At 45.4% G+C, this 26,641-nt stretch overlaps 2 protein-coding genes across 3 annotated transcripts; one reads left to right on the forward strand and one right to left on the reverse strand.

The window, feature by feature from the left end:
- Window positions 1-1,338: 1,338 nt before the first annotated feature.
- On the forward strand, window positions 1,339-14,216 carry NSUN5 (NOP2/Sun RNA methyltransferase 5). Of its 2 annotated transcripts, none has more exons than XM_031432716.2 (10): window positions 1,339-1,466; window positions 1,567-1,689; window positions 2,175-2,349; window positions 2,445-2,553; window positions 8,248-8,386; window positions 8,484-8,599; window positions 8,994-9,172; window positions 9,368-9,578; window positions 9,654-9,794; window positions 13,742-14,216. In XM_031432716.2, the coding sequence occupies exons 1-10, from the start codon at window positions 1,374-1,376 to the stop codon at window positions 13,845-13,847; spliced, it is 1,392 nt and encodes a 463-aa protein (XP_031288576.1). In that variant the 5' UTR covers window positions 1,339-1,373; the 3' UTR covers window positions 13,848-14,216. The 2 variants fall into 2 exon arrangements, with proteins under 2 accessions (XP_031288576.1, XP_031288575.1); XM_031432715.2 differs by lacking the exon at window positions 13,742-14,216 and adding an exon at window positions 9,868-10,230.
- On the reverse strand, window positions 10,224-26,385 carry POM121C (POM121 transmembrane nucleoporin C). Its single transcript, XM_010980753.3, has 13 exons — window positions 25,783-26,385; window positions 24,665-24,880; window positions 24,189-24,347; window positions 22,748-22,828; window positions 21,219-21,390; window positions 18,852-18,943; window positions 18,151-18,224; window positions 17,583-17,707; window positions 17,365-17,467; window positions 16,968-17,144; window positions 14,398-16,059; window positions 12,754-12,876; window positions 10,224-12,397 (listed from the first exon to the last, which is right to left on the reverse strand). Exons 1-13 carry the CDS (start codon window positions 26,343-26,345, stop codon window positions 12,300-12,302), a joined length of 3,645 nt encoding a protein of 1,214 aa, XP_010979055.3. The 5' UTR covers window positions 26,346-26,385; the 3' UTR covers window positions 10,224-12,299.
- Between the last annotated feature and the right edge of the window lie 256 nt (window positions 26,386-26,641).

Raw genomic sequence — 26,641 nt, forward strand, 5'->3', positions numbered from 1 at the left:
TGACATTTTAAAAATAAAAAGATACAGGTCACCTAGCACTAACATCTTGGTTTCTTTATACCATTCTACAATAAAAGGAATGAAAGCTTCTTGGGGAAATGGCTGGTTCTAGGGCTCAAGCAGGAAATACACAAGATGGGCTTTGAGAATCTTCTAGTGCCAGAAAGCAAAGAAATGCTCAAAAACAAACATGAAAAAAACAAACAGAAACCTAAAACCCTGGAGTAAAGGAGGCCTGTGAAAGGGATATAGGAGCCAACTGAAAGCACTTCCAGTGGCCAAAACAGGAACAGTTTGAGCAACAAAATATTTTGGATTACAACCCAAAGTATAAAATAAACATCCATGAGTCCATACTGATATAAATGATTGAATAACTAAATGGGGAAGAAGAAATAAATCTGTGCAAAGGAATTCCAAATAACTTATGTAGCTGCTCTGCCCTCAAGGCAGTGCTGTTAGCAGTACAGAGAATATACAGGTTGGAATATTCTAGTCCATGGGGGTCTGTCTACTTGAATAGTTGAGATACACATGTAGCGGGTTTTTTCTTTTTTCTTTCTCTTTCCCTCCCATCAACCCATCATGCATCAGTAACCACATGGGTTCTGGGGACACAAACACCACCCAATTCCTGTCCTCTCGAGGGTCAGGCTGGGGAAACGTTACTATAGATGAATCATCCCAAGGAATGCATGAAAGGCTACCATTTGGAAACAAAGTTAGAGCCGTTACTCACAGCATGTGCCAGACCCAATTCTAAATGGAGTTAACTGAAATGATGAAGCTGTAAATAATTTCTCGACTGTAGAGGTCCAAAGCGGCTTTCAAGCATGACAGCAAAGGCAGAAAGAACAAAGGTAAAGATACAAAAAATGAGAACTCCATGTTGTCCAAAATTACAAACCACATTACAAAGCAATAAACTAGAAAAAAAATGGCAATACAAGACAAGGGATATATATTAATACATAAAGGACACTAAGAGAAAGACGGTAGAAGAGTGAGCAAAAGACATTCACGTGTTACAACAGAGAAATATATATGACAAACAACATGAAAATACTCAACCTCAATCACAGAAATTAAAACGTTAGTAAAATCTCATTGCCTATGAGAGCAGCAAAAATTGAAAGACAAAAATGAAGAGCTACGAAGTGGTGAACCGGGCTGCCAGCGTCGGCCTCCATACCCTGACAGAAGAGTGAACCGACAAACGCCTTGCTGGTGCTTGGGATGAGTAGTGGGAACCAGGCAGGGCACTTCCGGGTTCGGAACCTCCGTGCCCTCTGACCCCGGAAGTCCCAGGGAACGGGGCGGCACAGAGCCGGCGCACTTCGCGACAGAGCCGTAAAGGCGCGCGAAAGCGGAGCATGGCGCTGTACGCGGCGGCGGCGGCAGTGCTGGCGGGCGTGGAGAGCCGCCAGGGTTCCCTCAAAGGGCTAGTGTATGCCAGCAGCTTCCAGGTAGAGGGGTTCGGGCCTGGGCGGGGGCCAGGCGGGGAGCCCCGGCCTGGGGCTCCCCGCCTGGCCCCCGCCTTACCTGGGTCCTTTCGGCCGCGCGCAGAACGTGAAGCAGCTGTACGCACTGGTGTGCGAGACACAGCGCTACTCTGCGGTGCTGGACGCCGTGATCACCAGCGCCGGCCTGCTCCGCGCCGAGAAGAAGCTGCGGCCGCACCTGGCCAAGGTAGCTAGCGGGGAGGGTTGGGGCAGGTTGATCTCTTACAACCCGGTCCCAGCTCCACTACCAGCCACCATGTGAGTTTAGCTAGTTGCTCCTCTGAAATGAGGAGGCGCAGCATTTCGCTGGGTTATGAATTGAGGTGAGATGAAGATGCTTTAACCTCGAGCCTTGTGTGAAAGATTAAGAACATAAGTGCAGAGTAGCGGCGGTAGAGATTCTGGGTAGAACAAAAGGGTGATGTTGACAAAGAGGAGGGCTAGGATCCAGAGCTCTCCTGATGAGAAGCCATGGGGAAAGGGTTCCGGACTGGGAAGAAAGGCACCAGGTTCAAATCACATATCTGCCATTAATTTCTTGTGTGATCTTGAACAAGGTCACGCATTACTGTCTTGACAGGTGGTCTGTTTAGTCCTTCCAGTTCCAACACTGTGGAGTTCTAAGGAATTAATAATGCTCAAGGTTTTAGCTCCTCCTGTCCCCATCCCCAGGTGTTAGTATATGAGCTGTTGCTGGGAAGAGGCTTTAAAGGGCGTGGGGGTCGATGGAAGGCTCTGTTGGACCGGCACCAGGCAAGGCTGAAGGCAGAGTTGGCCCGGCTCAAGGTTCACCGAGGTGTGAGCCGCAATGAGGACCTGCTGGAAGTGGGATCCAAGCCTGGTCCAGGTGAGCTGGAAGGAGTTGTGGGCGTGGGGGATCACCAACAGGCCCTGAGAGGAGAGGGCTGTCTTCCTGCCTACTCACTGCTCATTGCTTCCTAGCCTCCCAGGTGCCTCGATTTGTGCGGGTGAACACTCTGAAGACCTGCTCTGAGGATGCAATTGATTATTTCAAGAGACAAGGTTTCTCCTACCAGGGTCGGGCTTCCAGGTGAGTTTAGAACCTTGCCTTGCTGTCATCATCTAAGGAGGTGCCTGGGGAAACAGGGATCCGTGTAATATGAACATTTTAACAATTTTAATTCTTCCAGTCCATGAACACGGGATATCTTTCTGTTTCTTTATATCATCTCAGTTTCCTTCATCAGTGTCTTATATGTGTTTTCAGAGTATAGGTCTTTCACCACCATGGTCAAGTTTATTCCTAGGTATTCTTTTTGATGCAGTCTTGAGCAGGATTGTTTTCTTGCTTTCTCTCTCTCTTTTTTTTTTTAAGAGTCTATTTTTTTAAGTTTTTTTTTTTTAATTGGGGGGGTGTAATTAGGTTATTTACTTATTTACTTGTAAAGCAGGTAGTGGAATTGAACCTGAGACCTGCATGTTAAGCATGCGCTCAACTGCTTGAGCTATATCCTGCCCCGCTGTTGCTTTCTCTTTCTGATGGTTCATTATTAGTGTATAGAAAAGCAACAGCTTTCTGTATATTAATCTTGTATCCTACAACTTTACTGGATTCATTTATTAGTTGTAATAAATCTATATCTTGTCATATGCAAATAGTGACAATTTTACTTCTTCCCTTCAAATCTGGATGCCTTTTAGTTGTTTTTCTTGTCTGATTGCTGTGGGTAGGACTTCCAATACTGTCTTCAATGTAAGTGGCTAGAGTAGGCATCCTTGTCTTGTTCCTAATTTTTAGAGGAAAAGATTTTAGCTTTTGCCTACTGAGTGTGATGTGAACTGTGGGTTTATCATATATGGCCTTTATTATGTTGAGATATGTTCCTTTGGTACTAATTTTGATGAGAGTTTTCATCATGAATGAATGTTGAATTTAATCAAATGCTATTTCTGCATTGATTGAGATGGTCATGTGATTTTTATACTTTTATCGATGTGGTGTATCACATTGATTGAGTTAGGGATATTGAACCATCCTTGCATCCCTGGAATAAATCCCACTTGATTATGGTGTCTGATCTTTATTGTTGAATTCAGTTTGCTAATATTTTGTTGAGGATTTTTGCATCTATATTCATCACAGATATTGGCCTGTAATTTTCTTTTTTTGTAGTGTCTTTGGTTTTGGTATCAGGGTAATGGTGGCCTTATGGAATGAATTTAGGAGTGTTCCTTCCTCTTTAGTTTTTTGGAATAGTTTGAGAAGGATATGTATTAGCTCTTCCTTACATGTTTCATAGAATTCCTTTGTGAAGCTCTCTGGTTCTGGACTTTTGTTTGCTGGGAATTTTTTGATTGCTGATTCAATTTCACTGCTAGTGATCAGTCTTTTCAGCTTGTCTGTTTCTTCCTGATTCAGTCTTGGAAGATCTTATGTTTTTAGAAGTTTATCTATTTCTTCTCTGTTGTCCTTTGTTGGTATATTACTGTTTGTGGTATCTCTTATGATTTTTTTTTTTTTTTTGAAAGAATCCAAGTTGAATTCAAATGTATACCTTGGAAGATAGATTTATCCAAACTGCCTATAAACAAGTGGCATGTCAGCTCCAAAGATACCTGTCTGGTTTCAGCTAATAAGGAATCTATTAAAATGTTTACATGTCTATTTTTGGTAAATTTATTTCAAAAAGCCACCATTTCATTTCATAAGGATAGTAAGGTTAATTAAATCACAATGCAAGACAGAATTTATAAATGAGATGACAGAACTATTCAAATACACTTTGTTGAGAAAAGATAGTTTCACTAACTATAAAATCCAGCGAGACAAAAGGATGATCACACCACCATTATTGTCAAAAGACTGTTAGACTGTGGTTTAAATTCAAAAGGTTAAGAATTTTACAAAAAGATATGAATATTAATTATATAGAGAGAGTATTTGATTGGCTATAGAAAAAAGTGTGGTTTTCTTCCTCTGAACAGCTAGCTTTAGAAAGTAATACCAACGTCACTTAAATTTTGACCTACTTTAATTCCTTATCAATGGCACCATACCCTGGAATACTCAAAGTAATCCAGTTACTTTGGCCACTAAGTTAAGTCACCCTTATGTTTCTAAAGTAATTTATCTAGGATTCACTGGAGTAGCCTATACTTGTTATACAGTGTTGCACAAACTTACAGATTTTTTTTCAATATTTCCTATACTTTTCTAAAGTCTTATTTCCCAGGACTTTTATCACTAAATATGTTTACTTTAAGGTTCCAAACACTCATATCTATTATGAGGACATGTAGGGTAAATTCATTCTGTTTAATGTGACAAGGGACATTCTAAAAATGACCCCAAACCTGTGATATTGGGACAGGTTTGGAGGTGTTATCTAAAGAGCTGAGGGAAGTTCAGAGTGCAGATCTCAGACAAGGGATTTTAAATTTTTTTTTGTATTTTCAAGAGAAACATTCTGGAAGAGAAAAAGTATTCTGTAATCTAGGGCATGTTCAAGAGCCCCTGCTCTCACAACCAAATGTATGAAAACAGTTTTCTTTAAAGAAATACAGGTCTATGCGCCAAGACAAGCTTTGGCTAAATGATTGGTAGCTTTTGTTTGGTTATGGAAGTTTCCATGGAAACAGCCCTGAGAGACAGAAAAGGCAGCATTATTTTTGTCTGTAATGCCATCTAATAAAACTGCACATTGATTCATTCATGCTATCCAGAACAGATTTCTGAGAAGCCCTGACAAAGGGAGGCAGGGGTTCTCTCCAGGCACACTTTGAATTTCCTGCCTTCCTCCATTTGAAACCTTACATTAAAATCCTGATAAAACTTCCTCTGAACATTTCCCGCAGGAACCTCTAGTTCAAGTAATGCTTCAGTAACCAAAAGCCAAATGAAGAAACGTGAGGCACTTGGAGCTCTACTGCCAAGTTCTTAAAATTATGTGACACCAAGCTTACTGTAGCTGAAGAAATTATTCTGAAGAGTATTTTAATATTTCCATTATATCAGGTCTCAGCAAGGCAAGAAATACTGCCTTAAGTGTTTATTTTACACAGTTGAATCAGGTAGTATCATTCATAACTTTTCTATGTCTGCATCGTTTGTACGTGTGTATATGTATCAATATATCTGTATCTTTATATATTTAATTTAGTAACACACTCCACACCATTATCTAATCTTATTTCAGATTAGAGCTTCTCAGAAAGGCCACAAAAGCAACCCTAGCTCAGAATTCTATATATGAAGTACATAAAAATAAAAACCTCAACAACAGTACAATATCAACAAGACAAGGTAGGGAGGGCAAGGGTGTTGACAGAGGTCTATAGAGGAATCCAGCTGTGGGTTTCTCCCTGGAGTGAGATCCCAAACACAGAGCCGTCTTACAGAGTCCAGTACTTTTCAAGAGGGAAAGCCTGAGAAATTCTATTAACAGAAATGTCAAAATCCATAATTTCCCAGAGACATGATTTGACATTCTTTCTTATTCTAAAAATGTTGAAGATCGTATGATTTTTTAATCTGTGGTATTAGTTGTAACATTTCTTTCAAATTTTATTTTATTTGAATTCTCTTTTTTCTTGATGAGCCTGGTTAAAGGTTTATCAATTTTGTTGGTCTTTTTAAAAAAATCAGCTCTTGATTTTTTGACCTTTTCTATTTCTTTGGGTTTTTTTTTTTTTTGTCTCTTTTATTTCCTCTTTCTATTATTTCTTTTGTTTTGCTGACTTTATCCTTTTTCTGATTCCTTTAGATGGTAGGTTAGGTTGTTCATTTGAAATTTTTCTTGTTTCTTGAGGTAAGCCTGCATTGTTTTAAATGTCTTAGAGCTGCTTTTGCTGTATCCTATAGATTTTGGAAGGTTGTGTTTTTATCTTTGTCTCGAGGTATTTTCTGATTTCCTTTTTGATTTCTTCATTGACCTATTGGGGTTTTGTTTGTTTGTTTTTTGTTTTGTTTCATTTTGGGTTTTGTTTTTTTTTTTTTTTTGCATATTGTTTAGTCTTCATGTGTTTGTGTTGTCCCCATTTTTCTTCCTATACTTGATTTCCAGTTTCATACCGTTATGGTTGGAAAAATAATGCTTCATATAATTTGTCCTCTTAAATTTGTTGAGACTTGTTTTGTGGCCTAGCATGTGATCTATCCTGGAGAATATTCCATGTGCACTTGGAAAGAAAGTGTATTCTGTTTTTGGATGAAATGTCCTGTAGATACCAATTAAGTCCAGCTAATATGTCACTGAAGACCTCTGTTCCCTTACTGATTTTCTGTCCAGATAATATGTTCATTGATGTAAGTATGGTGGTAATATCCTGCTGTTGTATTATTGTCTATTTCTCCCGTTATGTCTGTTCGTAATTGCTTTACATATTTAGATGCTCCTATATTAGGTGCATATAATGTGAGTAAGTGTAATATTCTCTTCTCATATGGAATCCTTTATCATATACAATGCCCTTATTTGTCTGTTATAGACTGTTTAAAAGTCTACCTTGTCTGATAAGTATATTGCTATGCCAGCTTTCTTGTTATTTCCATTTGCATGAACTATCTATCTTTTTAAAATTCCCTCACTTTCAGTCTGTGTGTGTCTTTAGCTCTGAAGTGAGTCTCTTGTAAGCAGCATATAGATGGGTCTTGTTTTTGTTTTTAACCCAGGCAGCTACTTTATATCTTTGGACTGAGGCATTTAGTCCATTGACAAAGTGATCTTTTCATTCTCTTGGACAGTGCCTAGGTTTAAGCATCATTTCCTGCCATGATTGACAGAAGAATCTCCTAAACTGGTCTCCCCACTTCCAGACTTTATCGCCATGTTTGCCCACATGTGTGGGCTGGAGACAGATCTGAAACCGGATCCAAAGTGTTACTGCCCTGCTGGAAATCCTTTCTTGGCTCTCTGTTGTGCTGTGCCTCCTGCTTCCTTTCCAGGCTCATCTGCCATGGGTCTCCTCCCCTCACTCGCCTACCTCCTGGTCTGTCCTTTTACAGCTCTGGGAAGCCGCCTCTGCTCCCTCCCTTCCCCTCCACCTGTTACAGATGTTCCCCCGTCTGCCTCTAGCATGCTGCTTAGAGATCAGGGTGGAGAGAATGGCTGTGTTTGGATTTGAACTCTAGTTCTGCCACTTGATAGCTTTCTGATCTGAGTTACTCTCTAGGCCTGTTTTCTGTGTGAGTCAGGTGGAGTGGACAATGCTTCTTTGCAGTTTAGTGAATATAGTTATCACCTCAGCTCCTCATGTTACTAACTCATCCATCAGAAATCAGCTCAGCACTTACCTCCCTGCACCATGCCCTTCCCCAGGGTTGTCTGTCTGTCTATCTATCTATGAATGAAAGTCAAGTGAGGATTTATTAAGGGATAGAAAGTACACTCAAGGGGAGAGCCCCCGGGGTTATGTTGTAACAGTACCAGCTAACATTTATTGAATGCCTGACTTGTGCAAAGTATTTTCCTAAGTATTTTGCATGTCATTTAATCCTCACACCTACCATTTTCCCAAAGTGCAGACAGAGGCTGAGATGAGGGCACTTGCCCATGTTCCTGCTGCTGGTCAGTGGTGGAGGTGGGATCCTGAACCCAGAGTCTGGCCTGAAAACCCCATTCTCTTAACTGCTTCCTCTATCTTGTCACCCTGTTAATTTATTCATAGCAGTTTTAAGCATTTGTTGCATAAATAAGCAGTTAGGTGATCTGTGAAAAGTCTGGCCTGGTACCTGGCATGGAATGATTCAGAAAACATGGAATGAATGGCTCTTATTCCCTGGCAGCCTCGAGGACTTAGGGGCCCTCAAAGGAAAGTGTTTTCTTCTGGATTCCTTGTTGCCAGAGCTGCTCGTGTTTCCTGCCCAGACAGATCTGCATGAACACCCACTGTACCAAGCCGGTCACCTTATCCTACAAGACAAGGTAGGGAAAATGGGTGGAAGAGGGAGGAGCAGGTGGGGAGTGCCCAGCCCGGGGCCTCTGTTCACCCAGCCGCTGTGCTCTGCGTGCACGCCACCAGGCGAGCTGCCTCCCAGCCATGCTGCTGGCTCCACCACCGGGTTCCCACGTCATCGATGCATGCGCTGCCCCGGGCAACAAGACCAGTCACTTGGCTGCTCTTCTCAAGAACCAAGGGTGAGCACCATGGTCAGAAGAGTAGGGTGAGGTCTGATCCTGTACTTTGTAAGAAGAAATAAGGAACTCTTACTCCAGTAGGATATGAGACTGAAAGGAGGCCTTTCCTTTCAATACTTCCTTCTGGACCAAGGGCAGTTCGTGGTTTAGCCCCAAGCTGAGCTTCCCGGTGGGTTGCAGGTGTGAGATGTGAATCCCTTAGCCCTTGGGATAGAGTGCCCAGGCCGGTTGTTTCTAACCACTGACCCTTTTAAAATACTTATAATTTTAAAACATTTAAATACTATTTTCTGTTTGTCCTGACTTAAAAGTATGTGTTGTCATATGTCAGAGGTGTAGGCTCTTACATGCTCCATAGATTCTCAGTTCACCTCACTTCTGCCCTCTTCCCTAGGAAGATCTTTGCCTTTGACCTGGATGCCAAGCGCCTGGCATCTATGGCTACCCTGCTGACCCGGGCCGGGGTCTCTTGCTGTGAGCTGGCTGAGCAGGACTTCCTGGCGGTCTCGCCCTCAGACGAGCGTTATCGTCAGGTCCAGTATATCTTGCTGGATCCTTCTTGCAGTGGCTCCGGTGAGATTGGGGAAAGTGTGCCCAAGGGCCCCACAGATCCAGAGCAGCCTTAGAGCAGAAGGGGAGGAAGTTTGCTTTGGCCTTCGGTTTAGTTCTGACTCTTAATCATCGTGTGACCCTGGGCAGACGTTCTCGTCTGTAAGTGGGGATTTCATTCGAAGTCACGCAGTGTGTGGTGAAAGCCCTCTTCCTTAGGGATGCTGACCAGGCAGCTGGAGGAGCCCGGCGCAGGGGTGCCGAGCAAGGAGCGCCTGCGAGCACTGGCGGCGTTCCAGCAGCGGGTGCTTAGTCACGCGCTCACCTTCCCGGCCCTGCAGCGCCTTGTCTACTCCACGTGCTCCCTCTGCCAGGAGGAGAATGAAGATGTGGTACAAGCCGCCCTGCAGCAGAGCTCAGGAGCCTTCAGGTAGTGGGTGTCCACCAGGGTCTGGGGGAGGGGGCTGCCCTCTTACCTCAAGCTTCTGCCGTTTCCTCTCTGCAGGCTTGCTCCTGCCCTCCCCTCCTGGCCGCACCGAGGCATCAGCACTTTCCCAGATGCTGGGCACTGCCTCCGGGCCTCCCCTGAGACCACGCTCACGGGTGGCTTCTTCATTGCTGTATTTGAACGGGTAGAGGTGCCAAGGTGAGTGAGTAGGGGGCCTGCTACAACGATGCTGGAAGATGGGGTATGACTAACTTACGTACTTTTCTTTCAGCTCCGTCCCATGGGCTGAGGCATCAGCACCAGACCTTAGACCCAGCCGAGCCCCAAAGAGAAAGAAGAGGCGGCAAAAAGCAGCAGCTGCTCCCAGTACAGGGCCTGACACATAGCAGGGGCTTGAAGCTTTGACTTCTTGGGTCCCCCCTCAGCTTGGTCTCAGGCCCTCAGCCCCAAGCAGCAAGTCCATTTGGAAAGGTTCTTTTTATGGCTGTAGGAAGAAAACTAGGAACCCTGTTTCTCCAGCTGGAGAGAGAATGCATGTACCCAGACCTTGGGTCCCTTCCCCGGGCTGTGTTCTGGCTGGTGAGACACGCTGCTGCCGCCCATAAAAATAAAAGGCAGGACATGGTCTACGATAGATCACAGTTTTTTTATTCTTAATGACATAAGCAAAGAGAAAAATCTCACATTCATACTAAAAATTCCAACTAGACTCACAGGAATTCAGTCTTTGTTGTGGAAAGTCCCAGCCTCCCGCTCCTGCCCAGTGCACGTACGTGTACACACTCGCGCTCACACTCAGGCACCAGGATGCCCGCTTCAGGGGCTCCTGGACCAACGGTCCTGCCTGTGGGTGGAACTGAGGTAAACTAGCTTAGAGCACTAAACTAAGAGGGTCTACCTTACATAAGGTATAGGTAGAAGCTTGATTTCTAGACCCGTGCCCCACCCCCCCTCCAATCTAGTAGGTATTTGAGGTTCAGGGCCCCCCCAGCTCCACACACAACAGAGCTCTTCTTGGGGGCGGGGAGGAGCAGTCCCCTGCCACAGAACATTCACCCTCAGTCACAAAGGTGGGGGGACTAGTTACATCTACATCACATTATTTATAAAATAAGAATTACATTTTTATATGTTTCCAGAAGGAGCTCTAGTCCCTTAGGAAAGCTGCCTGGGACAGCATTTGAGCCTCTTCTTCACACAGGTATAACTTAACAGTACAGCTAATTTCTAGTCAATAGCATTTATACTTAACCACCTCAATGAACCAAGCTTGAAGGAATTTAAAAGGCAATTTAGCTTAAATACAAAAATAAATTTTTATTTTGTTAAAAAATGTTTAAATATTTTTTCTTTTAATTTAGACACACGCATTCATACTTCTCCCAAAGAGGATGGGCCTGGCAGCAAGGCTCTTGGGCCTAGGGTATGTGGTTTTGGAACAAAGGAAAAAGAAGGGAAGGGGTGGGGAGTAATGTAATTTTAAAATGTGATTCATTAATTTAGGTTTTCTAACATACCCTACGGGTGATCTTGCCTACAGTGAGGTGAGGGAGGTGGGAAAGAAACAGCAGAGGGGAGAGGCCTTTGCTTCCCCTTGGCCCCATCCTCCTGGGCTGCCAGCCCTTAAAAGTCAAAACACCATTTGAAAATCCAGGACTCGGCACTTACAGCCGTAAAGTGGTGCTACTTTGCACATTCAATTAGCTAGGCCCCAGAAACTTGAGAAACAGTTAAGTCCGGCACTACCAACATGCCGCCACTCATACAATTCAATGCTTCCTCCAAACTCGATTCAAAGAGCAATAGACATGAGCATCAGACAAAATAACACAGAACAAGGCTTTAAACGTACAATCCCGGAGAGGCAGACGAGCCCAGTGAGGCCAACAGGGAAGGTGGGTGAGGAGGCAGCTGAAAGCAGTGGTGGGCATCCTGCCTGCTCCAAGAGCTTCCATCTCCTGGAGTGAGGTACCACCCCTGGGTCTGCCAGGCTAACAGTCTTGAGCCACCAAGCTTTTAGGGGCCAAACTGGCAGAGAGGGTTGGGGATGAAACATCGGCTCAGACTTGGCAGGAGGAAGTGGAACAGCAGGAGCGGCACCCACTGGGGTCTCCAAGGCAAAGCTAGATTCAGGATCATTTTAAAAGGAATCGATCCTGTAAGGAACCAGTGAGGGATAAAGCAGCAAGAAATGGGGAAACAGCCCCCTAAAGGGACAAGGGGAGAACCACTTTTTATAGCCAAGCCAAGCAAGGTAAAGCTTTAGGGATAATCCATTTCCCCCAGTCCCATCAAGTGCATGTCAGAGATGCAAGTGGTGACCCTCCGTTACCCTCCGGCAAAGATGGCTCTCAGGGAAAAGGCGGGAAGGGAGGCCGCCTGACTAAGCTTAAACACCACACAAGAGTCAGGGAAGGAAGTGGACCATATGTACAGGTGTTTCTTTAGTTCTCTCCAGCCTCACCAGCGGAACTGTTCAAGTAAGGTAGCAGGCTCCTGCCCCGCCCTGTCCCGCCCCACCTCCCTCGATGGCCCGAGGCTTCTGCTTCCTGGAGGAGAGGGAAACAGCCGCCGGGGCTGCTGCTACCTCCCTGGTGGCTGAAGCCAGAGGCCTGGGGTAGGTCTGCTTTATGGAACTAGAGGGGTCAGAGGCTCTTCCTAGCAGATTTGGGCAAGGGGCGGGGGAATGGGCAGGGACAAAGGCTATTTCTTGCGGGTGTGCTGCCTTCGGGCCTGCAGTCGCTGCCGAGCCCCTGAGGTCTTGGATCCCGCACCGATGGAAAAGGAAGGGGCCGCTGGTCCTGGAAAGATTCAACAAGATCTCATCAGGGCAGCTGCGACCTGACAACACTCCTCTGAAGAACACTGGATGCTAGGAAAGGGCTTCCCAAGTTCTAGCAATCATTTTGGGGGAGGGGCTGATTAAAAATGCAAAATTCCAGAACCACAGACAGTCTGGGAGTGAGGCCCAGGAAGGCGTTTTTACCTGGCTTCCCAGAGATCTGGGAAATTCTTCCTGAGCTGGCTCCTCCCTGATCTCTCTGTCCAACTCCAAACCTGGGTTGTGCTGGACTCCCAGGTGGACCAGCCCACCCCACCCCCTCTTCAGAGAGGAGATAAGCAGGTCACGCTGGCAACAAAGAGACTGGCCGCTTACCGAAAGGTCCAACTCCAACAAAGCCTTGGGTGGGTGTTGAGGATGCCCCAAAGGAGAGGCTGCTGCCCGATGTGCCCACCCCAGGGGCAGGGGTGTTCTGACCAAAGGTGGGTGTGGAGGTGCCTAGGATGAAGAGACAGCAGAGAACTGTTGAGACCAGGCTGGTGAGCGGAGGGCCTCAAAGCAGATGGTAATTATCCGAGTGAGGGTCTCTGCTCCCAGTAGGGCCTCCCCCAGAGGACCCTTCAGCTCCAGTTCACGCCACTAGAGGAACTGCTCGGGATAATTAAGCCCGAATACCTGCCACTCCAGGTGTGCCTCCAGCCTGCTCACAGCTGTGCTGCCGCAGAGACAGCCCCTCAGGGTTGCCTTCTGGCCACCTAAGGAGCAGGGCCTGTGTTCCCTTGACCACTAAACCACAGAAGAGGGGACACTCAGTGGACCCCCACCTTCTACCCTGAGGTTACCTCCCTTCTATCAGTACTAGATGTGTTAAGTCTCTTCTTGTTTGCCCCCTCCTTCCCACTGGGGGTCCCCTATCTCCCCACCGGGCGCACTGGGACTCAGTCATCAGCGAATGTGGCCGCCCTCGCCATCCTGCCATCCAGCACTGATGCTGCTTTCCCTCCTACCCCTTGGGGAGGGCTGCGTCCTCTGAGCTCTTCCTTGTCTGGGGACTGGAGTGGGGCAGGCATCTTTCTTGCTCCCTGAGGGCTGACCTTGCACAGGAGTCCTTCCATCTCCCCGTCCCCGCCACAGCTGCTCCAGTCCCCACTTCCCCGCCCTCGCTCCCAGCTCCCTGTTCCGAGCACCCTGGCTCCCGTGTTTCCTCAGCCTCCTCAGGAATCCCAGTCCACTGCCCTGCCCGCTTCACTTGCTTGAGCTTCAACAGGCTGGCTTTGTCTGCTACCGCTGATTTTAGGCTGGATGTTGCTGGAAAAGCACCAATGCTGACTTGTCTCACTTTAAATTCACTACTGTTTTCCAGCCTCCAGGTGGCCTGTGGTCCTGTGACATCTTGTGGCACTCCTCCCCTTCCCCTGCTCCAGAGCGACTGCTTCAACGGGCCCTCCTGTGTAGGCATTTCAGCCTAACCCACTCCTCAAGACCTTCTCTCACACTCCGTGAAGAAAACAGAAGCTACCAGGGTCAAAAGTCCTTATAATTCATCTTCCACGAGGCAAAAGTCATTTCATTTTTTCTGCTTGAAATTCTACACTGATTTCCCTTAGTACTGACAATCCAGGCACTCAACCCTGGCCATGACTGACCTACTAACCAACTCTGCCTACCTCGCGACCTCATCTGATACCACTTTCCCTACTTTTAAACATACAGCCACACCTGACTTCCTCTGTTCATGAACCTACCCAACTTGTTTCTGCCTCTGGGCCCCTCACACCCCCACATCCTTCTTATCACAAAGACAGTCTCAGAGATTAAATGTGTTACTTCCTCAGAAAGGCATTCGCCCCCAGTCGTTATTAATTACATATTTTATCAAGACACTTACTGCAACCTGACACTGTGTTTATGTGTTTCATACCTGTCTCTCTGCTACCACAATGTAACGCTCCCCAAGAGCGGAACTGTGCTAACACAGGAGCGCCCAGCACAGCCGACCGGGTCAGCTCCTGACCTTACCTCCAAACACAGGTTTGCTGTCTGGTGTGCTGGCCACACTGAAGGCAAAGGCTGTGTTCTGGCTGGGCATGCCCAAGCTGTTCTGACTCAAGCCTCCCCCGAAAGGGGTGGTGCTGCCAGTGGTCCCACTCTGTCCTGCTCCGAAGCCAAATGCTCCAGAGGCGGCACTGGTGCCTGCGGTGGCCACGCCGATCCCAAAGCCCCCACTGCTGGCTGGCGCCGCCGATCCCCCAAATGTGAAGGGCGATGGCGTTGCGCTGCCAAACATCGAGCTACTGGTCCCGCTGCTGGTGGTCTGGGTTGTAGCTCCAAAGCCAGACGTGGTGGCTGCACCAAAGGAGAAAACAGCTGTGGTGCTGCCGAAGGCGGGCTGGGTGCTGGCAGGGGTGCCGAAGGCAGAGGCTGTGGGTTTCAGACCGCCAAATGCTGACTGTGTGGCGCTGCCAAAGGCCGGCTGGGCTGGGGCTGGCGCTGGAGTTGCAGTTGGGGCTGGGGCTGGGGCTGCAGAGTTTCCAAAAGCAAAGGAGCTGCCAAAGCCAGGGGCAAGGCCTGGCTTGGTCGCCCCCTGCTGCTGCCCGTCAGTGGCCCCGAAGGTGGGCTGGGGGTTGGCTCCCGGGTAGGACGGCAGAGGGGGCTTTGCGCTTGAGCTGAAGGGGATGTTGAAAGCCAGGGTGCTTGTGCTACTGAATGTCAGCGTGGGCTGGCTGCTGGTGACCGGGGTGGAGGTGCTGAGGGTGCCGCCAAAACCACCAAAGCTGGCAGTGCTGCTGCCGCTGGCGGCGGTCTGAGCGGCACTGGGAAGGGACTGGCCAAAAGTGGTGACTGTTGCTGAAGCAGGCACAGAAGGAGACTTGCCAAATTGGAATATGGAGCCCATGGCCGGGGTGAAGCTGGCACCAGAAGCAGGCGGGGTCCCAAAGAGGAAGGGCTGGGAGGTGGAGGCCGTGGTGCTGGTCACGCTGCTCAGGGTACTGGTCACGTTGCTCATACCGAAGCCGAACGCAGGCTTCGGAGCAGAGTCTGTGGAGGTGCTGGCTGTGGTCATGGAAGCCACTGTCGGGGTGGCACTGGCCTGGCTCGTGAAGAGAGGGGCGCTCGTGGTAGTGGCTGGAGGAGCTGTTTGCTTGAAGAAGGGAGTTAACAGGGGCACAGATGTAGGTGGCCCCATGGTGTTGAAGACAGGTTTGAAAGTGAGAAGTGGGGTGCTGGTCATCGTGGGGAGGGCTGAGCTGGAAGAGGCTGTGGTTGTGACCTTGGAAGGGCTAGAAGGCAAGGGGCCTTCATTCTCGCTTTTAGGTGGAGCTGCAAAAATGGGCTTGAACATGGGAGACGCTGAAGACACAACAGGAGCTGCAGAGACAGGAGGGTCTGCAGGTGGGGTGTTCAGCATTCCAAACAGAATGCTCTGCTTAGGGGTGGGAGATGGGGCAGATGGGGCTGGGGACTTGGCAGATGTCTCGGCCTGAGGGGCTGGTGGTGACTTGGCGGTGTCAGTGACTGGCCCTGTGGAAGAAGCAGGGGTCAGACCCGAGAAAGTGGCTGTGGACGTGGAGTCTGAGGAGGTGCCTGGAAGGGGCCCTGACTGTGAAGAGCCAAGAAGGGCCAGAGGGCTGGGTGTCTTCAGAGGTGAATGGGCCACAGTGGTTGCCACTCCAGCAGATTCTGGGAAGAAGAGCAGAGAAAATGAATTCAGAATCCCCTCAAACCTGATGGTGCTCAAGGCCTGGCACAGAGCTAGGGATTCAACAGTCAATAATTACAACTAAACCTATCACAGGCCCTTAAAATGTTCATTCCTAAAAATGAAGAAGTTTCACAAGCTCTACCCTTCACAGATCAGAAGAAAGATAGAAGGGGATAAAACTTAGCCTAGTTGGGGGTTAAATGTGTAGAAACCAAGGAACATCCAATCACCTGAACTCAAGTCCAGTCAATTACCTACAATATACCTTATTCATCAAACAAAGATGTGCTACATTCGCCCAGGTGCTCCGTTCAGAACGTGTAACAGGAATGAGACAGTCTCTGCCCGTGAGCCCTGGCAGGGGCTGAACAGCTAACACACTCTACTATACGATAAAGCGCACTAATAGGAGTGTGCATGTGTGTAGCACTGGGAAGGCACGGGACTGGAACAGTCAGCTGGACCCTTGCAAACCTAGAGGAAAAGTAATTAATATGGTCTTGTGCCTGTGGTGTAGTAAGCATGTGACAAGACATCTTACCCAGGTGATTATTTACACTTCAGGGACACCTCATGAGGTAAGCATCATTTGCATTTTACAGACGACGACCACAAGGCTGAGTTTCAAGTCAAGAGCCACTGGACTACCAAAACTATGCTGTCTCCCCCAGCTTCACGTGTTGCAGTACCCCCATTGCCCCCCACCCCAACATGTCCTGATGACAGACTTCTGAAGCTTTTTAGGCTTGCACCAGCTTGGGTCTGGGAAGCCAAAATAGGTTCAACCTTTACAACAATTTTCAGCAACGATTGGCATGGTGCTTTTATTTCCACCTAAACAAAGGCTGATGTTATTACATGCTCCAAAGCAAGCTCTCCCACTCACCAGGGGGGGATGGCAGGCCTGGGGAATTCTGCATCTTCTTCAAGCTCTCCAGCAGTGGGTTAGTGCTTGGGGCTGGGAGGGAGGCTGGGGAGGTGGCAGTCCCAGCAGCAGGCAGGGTAAAAGTGAAAGGTGACTGACTGGTAGACGGGTTCTCAGTGACAGAGTTCGAGGCAGTATCTAAGGAAGAAAGAAATGATGACACTGTCCTCCCTTGTGTGGGAATTCTTCTCAGTGGCAATGTAGGGTCTCTATGTAACTAATTTAGAAATGCTCCCCCTCAATCTCAATGCTGTCTTCCAGATTCCACTGAGGACCCAAATAGATTTCCCAGAGGAGAAAGACCGAAATAAAACCAACAAACCCTCTCTGGAGTGTGAAACAGATCTATATTCCTTACCAGTCTTATCCTCCAAGACCTTGTTAAACCACTGTAGTGAAGCTTTCTTTTCCAAGTCTAAGTCTTCAGCAGTGATTGAATAACCAAGCTGGGGAGGTGGAGGCTACCAAAGAGAAAAAGAAGTCAAGTCAATCAGAAGAAACTGGAAGAATCCTGTATTTGGCTTTTGCAATACAGAGCTAAGCTCGGGGGGCCGAGGTAGACGGACAAGACCATACCAAGGTCAGCTGGTCCCCTCGCCTGGAGGGCAGCAGCTGAACCTTCCGTTTACGCTGCCCAGAGCTGCCAGGTGTTGATGGGGAATTCCACGAGTTCTGTTTCTTCCATGTGGTTGTATCTGCAACTGAGGAAAGAAATATAGACTTGTTTTCTTCTTCCTCTCTGCCAGAAATGGATAGGTTTGTCTGTCCACCTGTTTTTAACATTGAATTTTCACTGGGTATCTAAAAAATTCTATCTTCCATGAGTTGGGCTCTTGGATGGTGTCTGCAAGATTATTTCTAAAGTCAAGAGGATATAAAGAGAGAATTGGCCCAAACGCATGCATACAATTGCTTACTGGACAATAATTACCTGGATTGCTCACAGATACCTCAACCTAAGGTTATCTATATCCCACTGTCATCCCGTGTTATACTCCATTTTTCTGTGTCACCTTCTCCCTTACCAGACTACAAACCTCTGAAGGACAGAACTCCTATCTCGGTATCTGTCAGGCCCTTTACACAACAATGCTCAACACTGCTACTACCATCGCAAGCCACTCTTATGTGCTCTTCAACTTACCCTTTTCTCCCTGGGACTCCTTGTCTGTTACCAATGGAGTTGAAGAGCTAGAATCATGAGAAAGCTCCTCTTCTCTGTAGGGGGAAAAGGCAGAAAATTAAGTTTATCTGTGAGTACCTGACAAAAGTACTGGATAACTTCTTGTACCTGCTTACCTACTAACCAGACAAGGTCTAGAACAACCATGATTTAAGACCTCAGTGTGCCAGGGAAAAAAATAAAAGAAGTCAAAAGACAATTCCTACAAAAATGAAGGGAGGCAGTTCACAGGGGCCACAGAGAAACTTTTGTCCTAAAATAAGCACAAATCAATAATCTTCAAAACCTTACTTACAACCCATCAAGTTCCTGAATGTTCTAGTCACAGGTCTGATCCCTAACAGAGTGACATTCAACTTGACTATAGGTACCTAGAGGTCAGCTGGAGTCAAGAACATGAAGTCTGCTGCCTGCTGACTTCACCCAGTTCCCTGTCTTGCACCTCAGTCCCTCATGCTGCAGTGTGAGGGGAGCCAGAGGCTGCTCCAGTCCGTACGTGAGAACTGGGAGAGATGAGAGTGATTCAGGCGGGCGCCTCACTGTCCTCTAGATGTTAATTTCTTGGAGCCTCCAGATCAGAGTTGCAGAAAGCCTAAGAACCAAGTAAATGTCCCTCCTTTCCTGACCTGTCACAATCCACACAGCAAATTATAATGGATTACCTTATTTTCTTTGCTGGCCTCTCTGGTGTCTGGGAGCGGGATGAGGGGAGGCTAGAGAATGGAGATGAACTGGGTCCACTCCTCTTCCACAGCTAAAAGTCAAACAGAAGGAACATGACTGACCCTAGCTGATAAGTCTAGCATTCAACCTTTAATGTAATTTTGTGGTTCTATTCATCACTGCATATAGAATCTCCTTTTAAGTAACTAAAAAAATTTCTTTGTGAAGAAAGGCTCCTGGAAAGTCAATCGCTGGTATTAACAAGAAAAAAAAAATCTGAAAAAGTAATGGAATGCTAACTAATAAATGTAGAAAGAATGTATTTTTGGCATAAAAAGGAGACTGTCACATTCAGTAAAGGGTTAGAGCTATGATGTGCATACAAGTGTATTCTATATTGTCTATCAAAATGATGGAAGTAAATTAAGAAACTGTTCCCTACCATATGACCCAGCAATTCCACTCCTGGATATATATTAAAAAAAAAAACCAAAACACTAATTTGAAAAGATGTTACACGCACCCCAACATTCACAGCAACATTATTTACAATTGCCAAGATATGAAAGTAACCTAAGTGTCCATCAACACATGAATGGATAAAGATGTGAGATATATGTGTGTGTGTGTGTGTGTGTATATAAAAAATGTATGATGGAATACTACTCAACTATAAAAAAGAATGGAATTTTGCCATTTGCAACAACACAGATAAACTTGGAAGGCATTATACTAAGTGAAGTAAGTCAGACAAAGACAAATACTGTATAGTATCACATATATGTGGAAACTAAAAAATAAACTACTGAATATAACAAAAAATAAGCAGGCTCACAGATATACAGAACAAACTAGACGCTACGAGTAGGGAGACGAAAGAGGGGAGGGGCAAAATAAGGGCAGGAGATTAAGAGGTACAAACTTACGTATAAAATAAGCTGTAAGATACACTGGACAACACAGGGAATGTAGCCAATACTTATAATAACTATAAATGGAGTATAAACGTTAAAACTATGAATCACTATATTGTACACTTGTAACTTATATTGTACAGCTATACTGCAATTAAAAAAAAACTGCTCTAATAAAGATAAGCCAGTAAATTAGTCTTGCTCTCATTAAATTTTCAGTTTAACTTTATTTAAAAAAATATACTTATCCACGACATTGATGACTTTTGCAACACCAGTGGTATTACTGTTATATGATAATTATCCATACACCTGTCTCTTCTACCAGGTGGAGTTCCCTGGTAGCAAAGACGATCAGTTTTCATCTCTGCCTCATTTGAAGGCGCCTAGCGGCAAAGTAACTGATAAAGGATAAGCACTCTGCAAACAGTTTCACCATCTTTGGCCTATTTACAAAGATACTAAATATTACCACAAACATTTTTCTTACTGAGAAGCTTCTAGTGATTTTTCACTCAGTAAAGTTGCATCATACAAGCACAAACAGGGAGGCAACGATGCTTAATATAAGTTTAAAAAAAGAAAAGAGGGATTTAAATCAAAGTCAGGTGGTAAAATAGCAGACGCATTCCATCAGACTAACGTCAAGAAACCCAAGGTTTAGAATGAGCTTGAGAAAAAAGCTGGAATCAGTTAAGTTTCTATGTTATGATCAGGTAAAGAACAAGAAAGGATAGCCACCTGAAAAAAACAAATGCTTAGGCCTCAATAAATGTTGCTGAGTCAAATAGATATTTATAAAAAAAAAAGAGTTTAAGTGATTCACCTGCCCAAGTGTCAAGAACCGAGACTTGAAACCAAGTCAGTCTGGTAGCAAAGCTTGCTCTGTTTCCTCAGCTATATGACATCTTCTTTCTCAAGAATTACAACCATTTCTTATTTTTTTTTAAATTTATTTTTTGTTTGTTTTTGTGGGGAGGAAGGTAATTAGGTCTGTTTATTTACTTATGGAGGTACTGGGGATTGAACCTGGGACTTCATGCATGCTAAGCACACACTCTACCACTGAGCAATACCTTCCCTGCTACGACCACTTCATATTTAAACTCTCACTAAATTCTCAATGCCTATAGGATAAATTTCTTTTATGATCCAATGCAATCTGGACTCAATCTGCCTTTTGATTAAATTAATATCATTCACTGAATTATTCATCCTTTGCCGATTTATCTGCAATAATGGCTCTGTCTATAGACTTCCATGTATGATTGTTTTACTTTCAGGGCTTTCTATTCTGTTCCATTGGTCTATAGTTATCACTCAAGGGTCTGTATCTTCTGTTAGCTTAGTGGTAATCCCCAAATCTGACAGATAAAAGGTGATTAGTAAACACCAGCTGATCAATTAATTAATGCTAGGACCCCATTTCTCCCACACCACAGACAAGTGTACCTGAGAGAGACCTCGAGTAGAACTGTAGGAACTGGCGATGGCATTGCGGCTGGAGCTAGGGATGCCACCTGCACACGTGCTTGTCAAGGAACTCATAGAAGAGGTGCGGGATCTCTTATTCAGGTGGTCATCTGAGCTCTGGGAATTAAGACCTCTCTTCAGAGACCCAGGCCTAATAAAAAGGGGAAAAGATCATTAGATGTACTACAGAAGATAGCATTTTTTTAAGGCTTTGTCCATGGACACAAAATCTATCTTAAATAAACTTACATCTGACAGTCAGGAGGGGAAAGCTAAATATTTTAAAAACCAAATGTATGAGTCCATTGATATAATACTCTAGAAAACAGATCAGTGGATGCCTGGGGATGGGGGCAGGATGGAGGGAGGTATTACTAAGGAGCACAGGAAACTTTTGGAGGTGAAGGTTATGTTCCTTATCTTGACAGTAGTTATGGTTTCACAAGTGTATACATGTCAAAACTTATCAAAGTGTGCAGTTTAAACAGGCAGATTATTGTATGCTAATTATACCTAAATAAAATTGTTTTTAAAAAAAAATCAGTGTTAAGATGAACCAACCATTTTTCCTAAGCTTCCAAGTGAAACAGAAATTCCCTACACATCTTTCCTGTGGAACAGTCATCCAACCTCTGTTACATGGACCAGTTTATTCTTATAGTGGATCAAAAAGTACTTCCTCTAATTTTCACCCATGGATATTATCTGGAGCCGAAACCAACAAGTTGTTTTTCTTCTTTCATGTGACAGTCCTTCACTTTTTTTTGGAGGCCATTATCCAACTTTCCTTACTTCCTTTGAGATTTTTCTCCTCTGGACTAGTATTTATACACCTTAAAAACTGCCTTACCCACCACCAGCACCACCCCATAAAATCTTAGCTGCTCCATCAGGAATGAATTTCAGTTTGCGTACATCCTCTCTTACAGTGTAGTACCCCGAACCAAACACAATGCTCATGGACAATCCGAACAGAACTAAGGAAAGCAGGACTGCCACTCACCAGCCTCATCCTAGCCTTTGTTCTATCAGTACAGACTAGGGGCATGTTAGCTTTTTTGGCAGCCACATCATACTGCTGGCTTAAGCATATAACTTACCTCAAGGCTTTTTACACACATTCCTGAACCACTTTCCCCACCATCTAATTCCTTTTCAAATGTATTTAAACTCAAATGTAGAGACTTAACATTTATCTTAAATTCCATATTGTTGCATTTTATCCATTGCACAAATCTTGCGATCTTTCTGTCTATATACTCGGTTATTAAACATATCCATAAGCCCACTTAGCCTTAGCATATTTTATCCATATTAATGAAAAAATATTAAAAGGAGTTAGAAGAGAGTTGCTGTGACAAGTTACTCAAAATGTTCTCTCTGATTTCAAAGATTTGAACGTGAACTAATAAAGCAATGCAAAAAGCAAAGAGGAAAATCTATAGGACAGTAACTCTGACAATGTCCTTTTCCCAAATAGTCTGTCTCATCCGTGGAGTCTCACTTACTTAGGCACGAAAGAAGCAGGGACTCCATTGGCCACCAGGGGCTCAAATGCTGAATGTCCGCTCCCACTGCTATCATGGCGCCTGTGACAAATACAAAAACTCTCAATTAAATGAAATTACTTTTTCCCCTTAAAGCATATCCCCATATTCTTGGGATTTTATACTATTTCTATGGAGCACAGGTTCCATGCTAGGTAAGAAAAAGGCTGCTTCAAATCCCAAAGATTCCAAAAGGTAAATTTATGCTAAGACTGTCCTGGCAATAAGGAAAGTATGAGACTATTTCAAGACCTTTTGAACTATTTAGGTTTATCAAATATTTGCTAACTTCTCACCAAAGTATCACAATCACAAATGTAACACCCTATCATCCACAAATTAAAAACAAAGCAACACTTTAGGGGCCAACCCACATATCCTATACAGCTCTAGAGATTAGTATGTGAAGTTTGCAGTATCATACATAAGAAGGGTCTATCCATGGTGCATATGATCATTGCTTATTCCAATTCCAGAAAAGATTAACACAGAATCCCCAGTTACAGGCTAATAAGGGTCAAGAAATACTACCACCCTGAAGAACATGAAAAATCTATCTGGACCATAAAAATAGTTATTTCCTCTTTCCCTCTTCTGCTTAGCCAGTTAACATTAGCTCAAACTGCTCACTTGTCAGTCATATCTCTAGTCATCATTACCTGAGCTTTCCCTGTTACACAAATATACTTGCATTAATATTTCCCTACTTAATTTTGTCACCTACAGTATCAAAAATGGCCAACTTTGGTAGGCAACAGATCAGTGGTAGAGCATATACTTAGCGTGCATGAGGTACTGGGTTTAATCCCCAGTACCTCCATTAAAAAAAAAAAAAAAAAAAAGAAAGAAAGAAAAGAAAAAAATGGCCAACTTTTAAAGCTGCAGGATATGAACAATCCGGTCTCGGTAATGGGGCCAATGATTTTTAGTGTGGAGTTCACCATCTCATCAGAGAGCCATTCCTCTTCTCATTACCCTCTGTTATATTACCTTTTTTTTTTTTTAATGTCTATACACTTTTAGTCTATAATTATCTTGTTTATTTTATTAGCTTTTTTTTTTTTTTTTTTTTTTGGTCTCTCTCCCTCAAGTAAGTCCCATGAGGACTTCGTCTTGTTTAAAGCTCTCTGCACTATACCTGGAATAGGATCCAGCACATAGTGGGTGTCCAATTTGCTGAATTAAAAAATGAGAAGAATCCTTAGCTGACTCCTTGGAAAGCCACAAGCAGTTCTGAATCCTAATTAGTGACTTCAACCTCCTCTCTTTGTATACTTATACTTGTTACCAAGCCAAAGAAGGGGACCTAATAAAGTCACAAACTGGAGCTGGCCTCTGTATTTCAACAAATCCCAGGAGCCCATGTGAGAAGCCTGTTTATTTACTCTGCTGGGCCTGTTACCTTCTTTTATTTTCCTGGCTATCAGCAAATATTTGGTCTTCCTCCTCTACTATTCGTTTCTTCCTCTCTTTGAGGGCACTCAGTACAGTCTCCTTTGCACATGGGTCTGGGGCACTAGTTGATGGTGAGGACAGTGTTGAGCTGATAATCTGCTCTGGTCTGCAATGAAAGACAAGATTCTAGCATTAATATATTTTAATCACCATGCCATACAACACAGACTTCAGTCACTAGAAATTAGAAATTAACCAACAAGCAAAAGTATAATTTATACCCTCACAGAAACTGCTCTTAGCAATTAGCAATTAGCTACAGACTAAGGAAAACAAAACAAAACAAAAGATGGTTCAATTACTAGAATTTGGGATTTCTCATTCAAATAAGCAGCTACTTCCTTTTTTGCTTTCTCAGAGGAATAACTGCAGAAGAATAAAGTGGACATAAATAGGAGTCTATTCTTTCAAGACAATACTCACATTGGAGAACGAGTCAATTTGCTATCTGGAGGAGCAATTCTCACTGTCACTGGGCTGCACACCATTTTGGAGTTTCGAGCAGATAGCACAGTCTTCTTGTGATAACCATTCCAGCATACTGTGGGAAGCACCCCTAGCAAGGAATATTGGGCCTGCTGGATTGGATATCTTCTTCGAGGTGTTATTACAAACCGATGTGATAAAGTCCCACAATCCCTGTGGAGAATGGGAGATATCAAAGAAGCTTAAAGGAATGTCAGAAAATTTAAATGACTAAAGAACCATGTGGGTTCAGATATTTTCCAAAGAGCTTAAACCTTTTTCTAAGCAATACAGACCACACAGTATTTTTATGGCAACTTTCCCCCACTCCATCTAAGGGCAGAATGTGGCAGCTGCTTAACAGCTGTCCCTACAATGGACTTCAACAATGAGAGGAAAATTGAAAACCTCGCTAACGCAATTAAAACTACGATGGAAGAAAAGTGTGTGTTAGGATGCGCAGGGGGCAACTTTTCAAGAACGCTTCAATCTTTTCAATCTTTTCTGCTAAGTCGTCACTAATATACAGCCAAAGTCAAACATTTTTAACACCTAAATGTTCATCTTCTCAATTATGTGTACTTTTCAAGAATCTAATACTTTCACCAAATTTCTGTATACTCTTGTATCACTCAGCTATTGGGACTAGATGAAACTGTCTCTTTGGTTTTATCATCTTTATCCACCAAGTTTTATCAAAGAGGTGTTTCCTGGAACACCTGAGCTTGGCTAACCTCAGAATTTCTATTCGTGGTCCAAAGAAAAAAATCTGACAAAAGATACTATATAACCACACAGGAAAGAGAAAGACATTTTCACCAGAAGGATAGTTTAGCCGTTTTTCAAAATTCACACAGTTTTAAGAATTGGAAGGGAGCAGCTGTGGCATCGCATCTCATTCCAAAGGGTAAAGGGGGTCAGGAGACAGGTGACATGCACCAAGGTGTTTGAGAGGACAAAACGACACAGAATCCACTTTGGACTTAATGAAAAAGGAAATCGGATTTAAAAGTCATGGCCTCAATTCAAAGCCAGTCGACAGAGAGGAGGTGTGGGGAAGATCAGGGTTATCTTACCTGTGGGCAGGCCTCCGAGAGGGTCGAAGAAGAGGAGTAGGGAGGGAGGGGTGAACGTGAACGCGATTGGGATGGGCCGACTGAGCAGGCGGCGCGGTACGGGCAGGTGGGCGGCGGCCAGGCCTCTCTCGCAGGACCCTGGCCTCCGGGGTCGGGGCAGGCTGCGGGGGGCCGGGCTTGCCCAGGTAACTGCCCATGAGGAGCAGTTCAGCGGGGTCAGGTCCTTCGAGTAGGCTCCGCGGCTCTAGGAGACTTCCGTTTACTGCCGACTTGGCCGGAGGAGAGGCGAGCAGCGTTCGCTGACGCCGCGCGTTCCGAACGAGCGAGAAGGCGCGCGACCCTCGGGGCTCGCGGCTCAGTCCCCACCAGGCCGCTGTAGCCCCCACAGCCAGCCAGGCCAACGCAGCCGCCGCCGGCACCAGGTACAGCACGAGGCCGAGCAGCGACAGGCCGAGGAGCGCCGCCCCAGCCGGCCCGCCACAGCCCCAGCCCCGGCCGTCCCTGACACTCGCTATGGGCCGCCGCCGCTCGCCTCCTCCAGCCGCAGCAGCCGCCGGAGACATCGCGGCTCCGCGCCGCGGAGAAGACTTAAATATCCCAGCGTGCACCGCGCCGCGCTCCGCCTCACCGTGCGCCGGCTACGTCACTGCGCACGCGACTTGACGAGCGACCGCGAGGGGAAATGCTACCGCCTGGTAACGCGCTAGACCCGAACCATGTCGGAAAATGTGCCCTCGTTGAAACACCGAGCTCTGATTTTTGAAGCTTCCCGCGTGTCCACCCGCACAACATCCATCCAGAGGTGAGCCTGTTGGAAGAAATCGCGTTAAAAATAAAAGCCCCGGAAAGTGACTACTCA

This window comes from Camelus dromedarius, chromosome 24 (genome assembly GCF_036321535.1).
Source record: "Camelus dromedarius isolate mCamDro1 chromosome 24, mCamDro1.pat, whole genome shotgun sequence".
In the NCBI taxonomy this organism is placed as follows: Eukaryota; Metazoa; Chordata; class Mammalia; order Artiodactyla; family Camelidae; genus Camelus; species Camelus dromedarius.

Bases quoted from the DNA above. Each gene is read 5' to 3' on its own strand.
- NSUN5 (XM_031432715.2), top strand. From the start codon at position 1,374: ATGGCGCTGTACGCGGCGGCGGCGGCAGTGCTGGCGGGCGTGGAGAGC. The intron at 1,467-1,566 runs GTAGAGGGGTTC...GGCCGCGCGCAG, and splicing joins TGTATGCCAGCAGCTTCCAG to AACGTGAAGCAGCTGTACGC. The intron at 2,554-8,247 runs GTGAGTTTAGAA...ATTCCCTGGCAG, and splicing joins TACCAGGGTCGGGCTTCCAG to CCTCGAGGACTTAGGGGCCC.
- POM121C (XM_010980753.3), bottom strand. From the start codon at position 26,345: ATGTCTCCGGCGGCTGCTGCGGCTGGAGGAGGCGAGCGGCGGCGGCCC. The intron at 17,708-18,150 runs GTAAGTTGAAGA...TTCTTTCCTCAG, and splicing joins GGAGTCCCAGGGAGAAAAGG to TTGCAGATACAACCACATGG. The intron at 12,398-12,753 runs GTAAGCGGCCAG...GAATCTTTCCAG, and splicing joins TGTTGGAGTTGGACCTTTCG to GACCAGCGGCCCCTTCCTTT.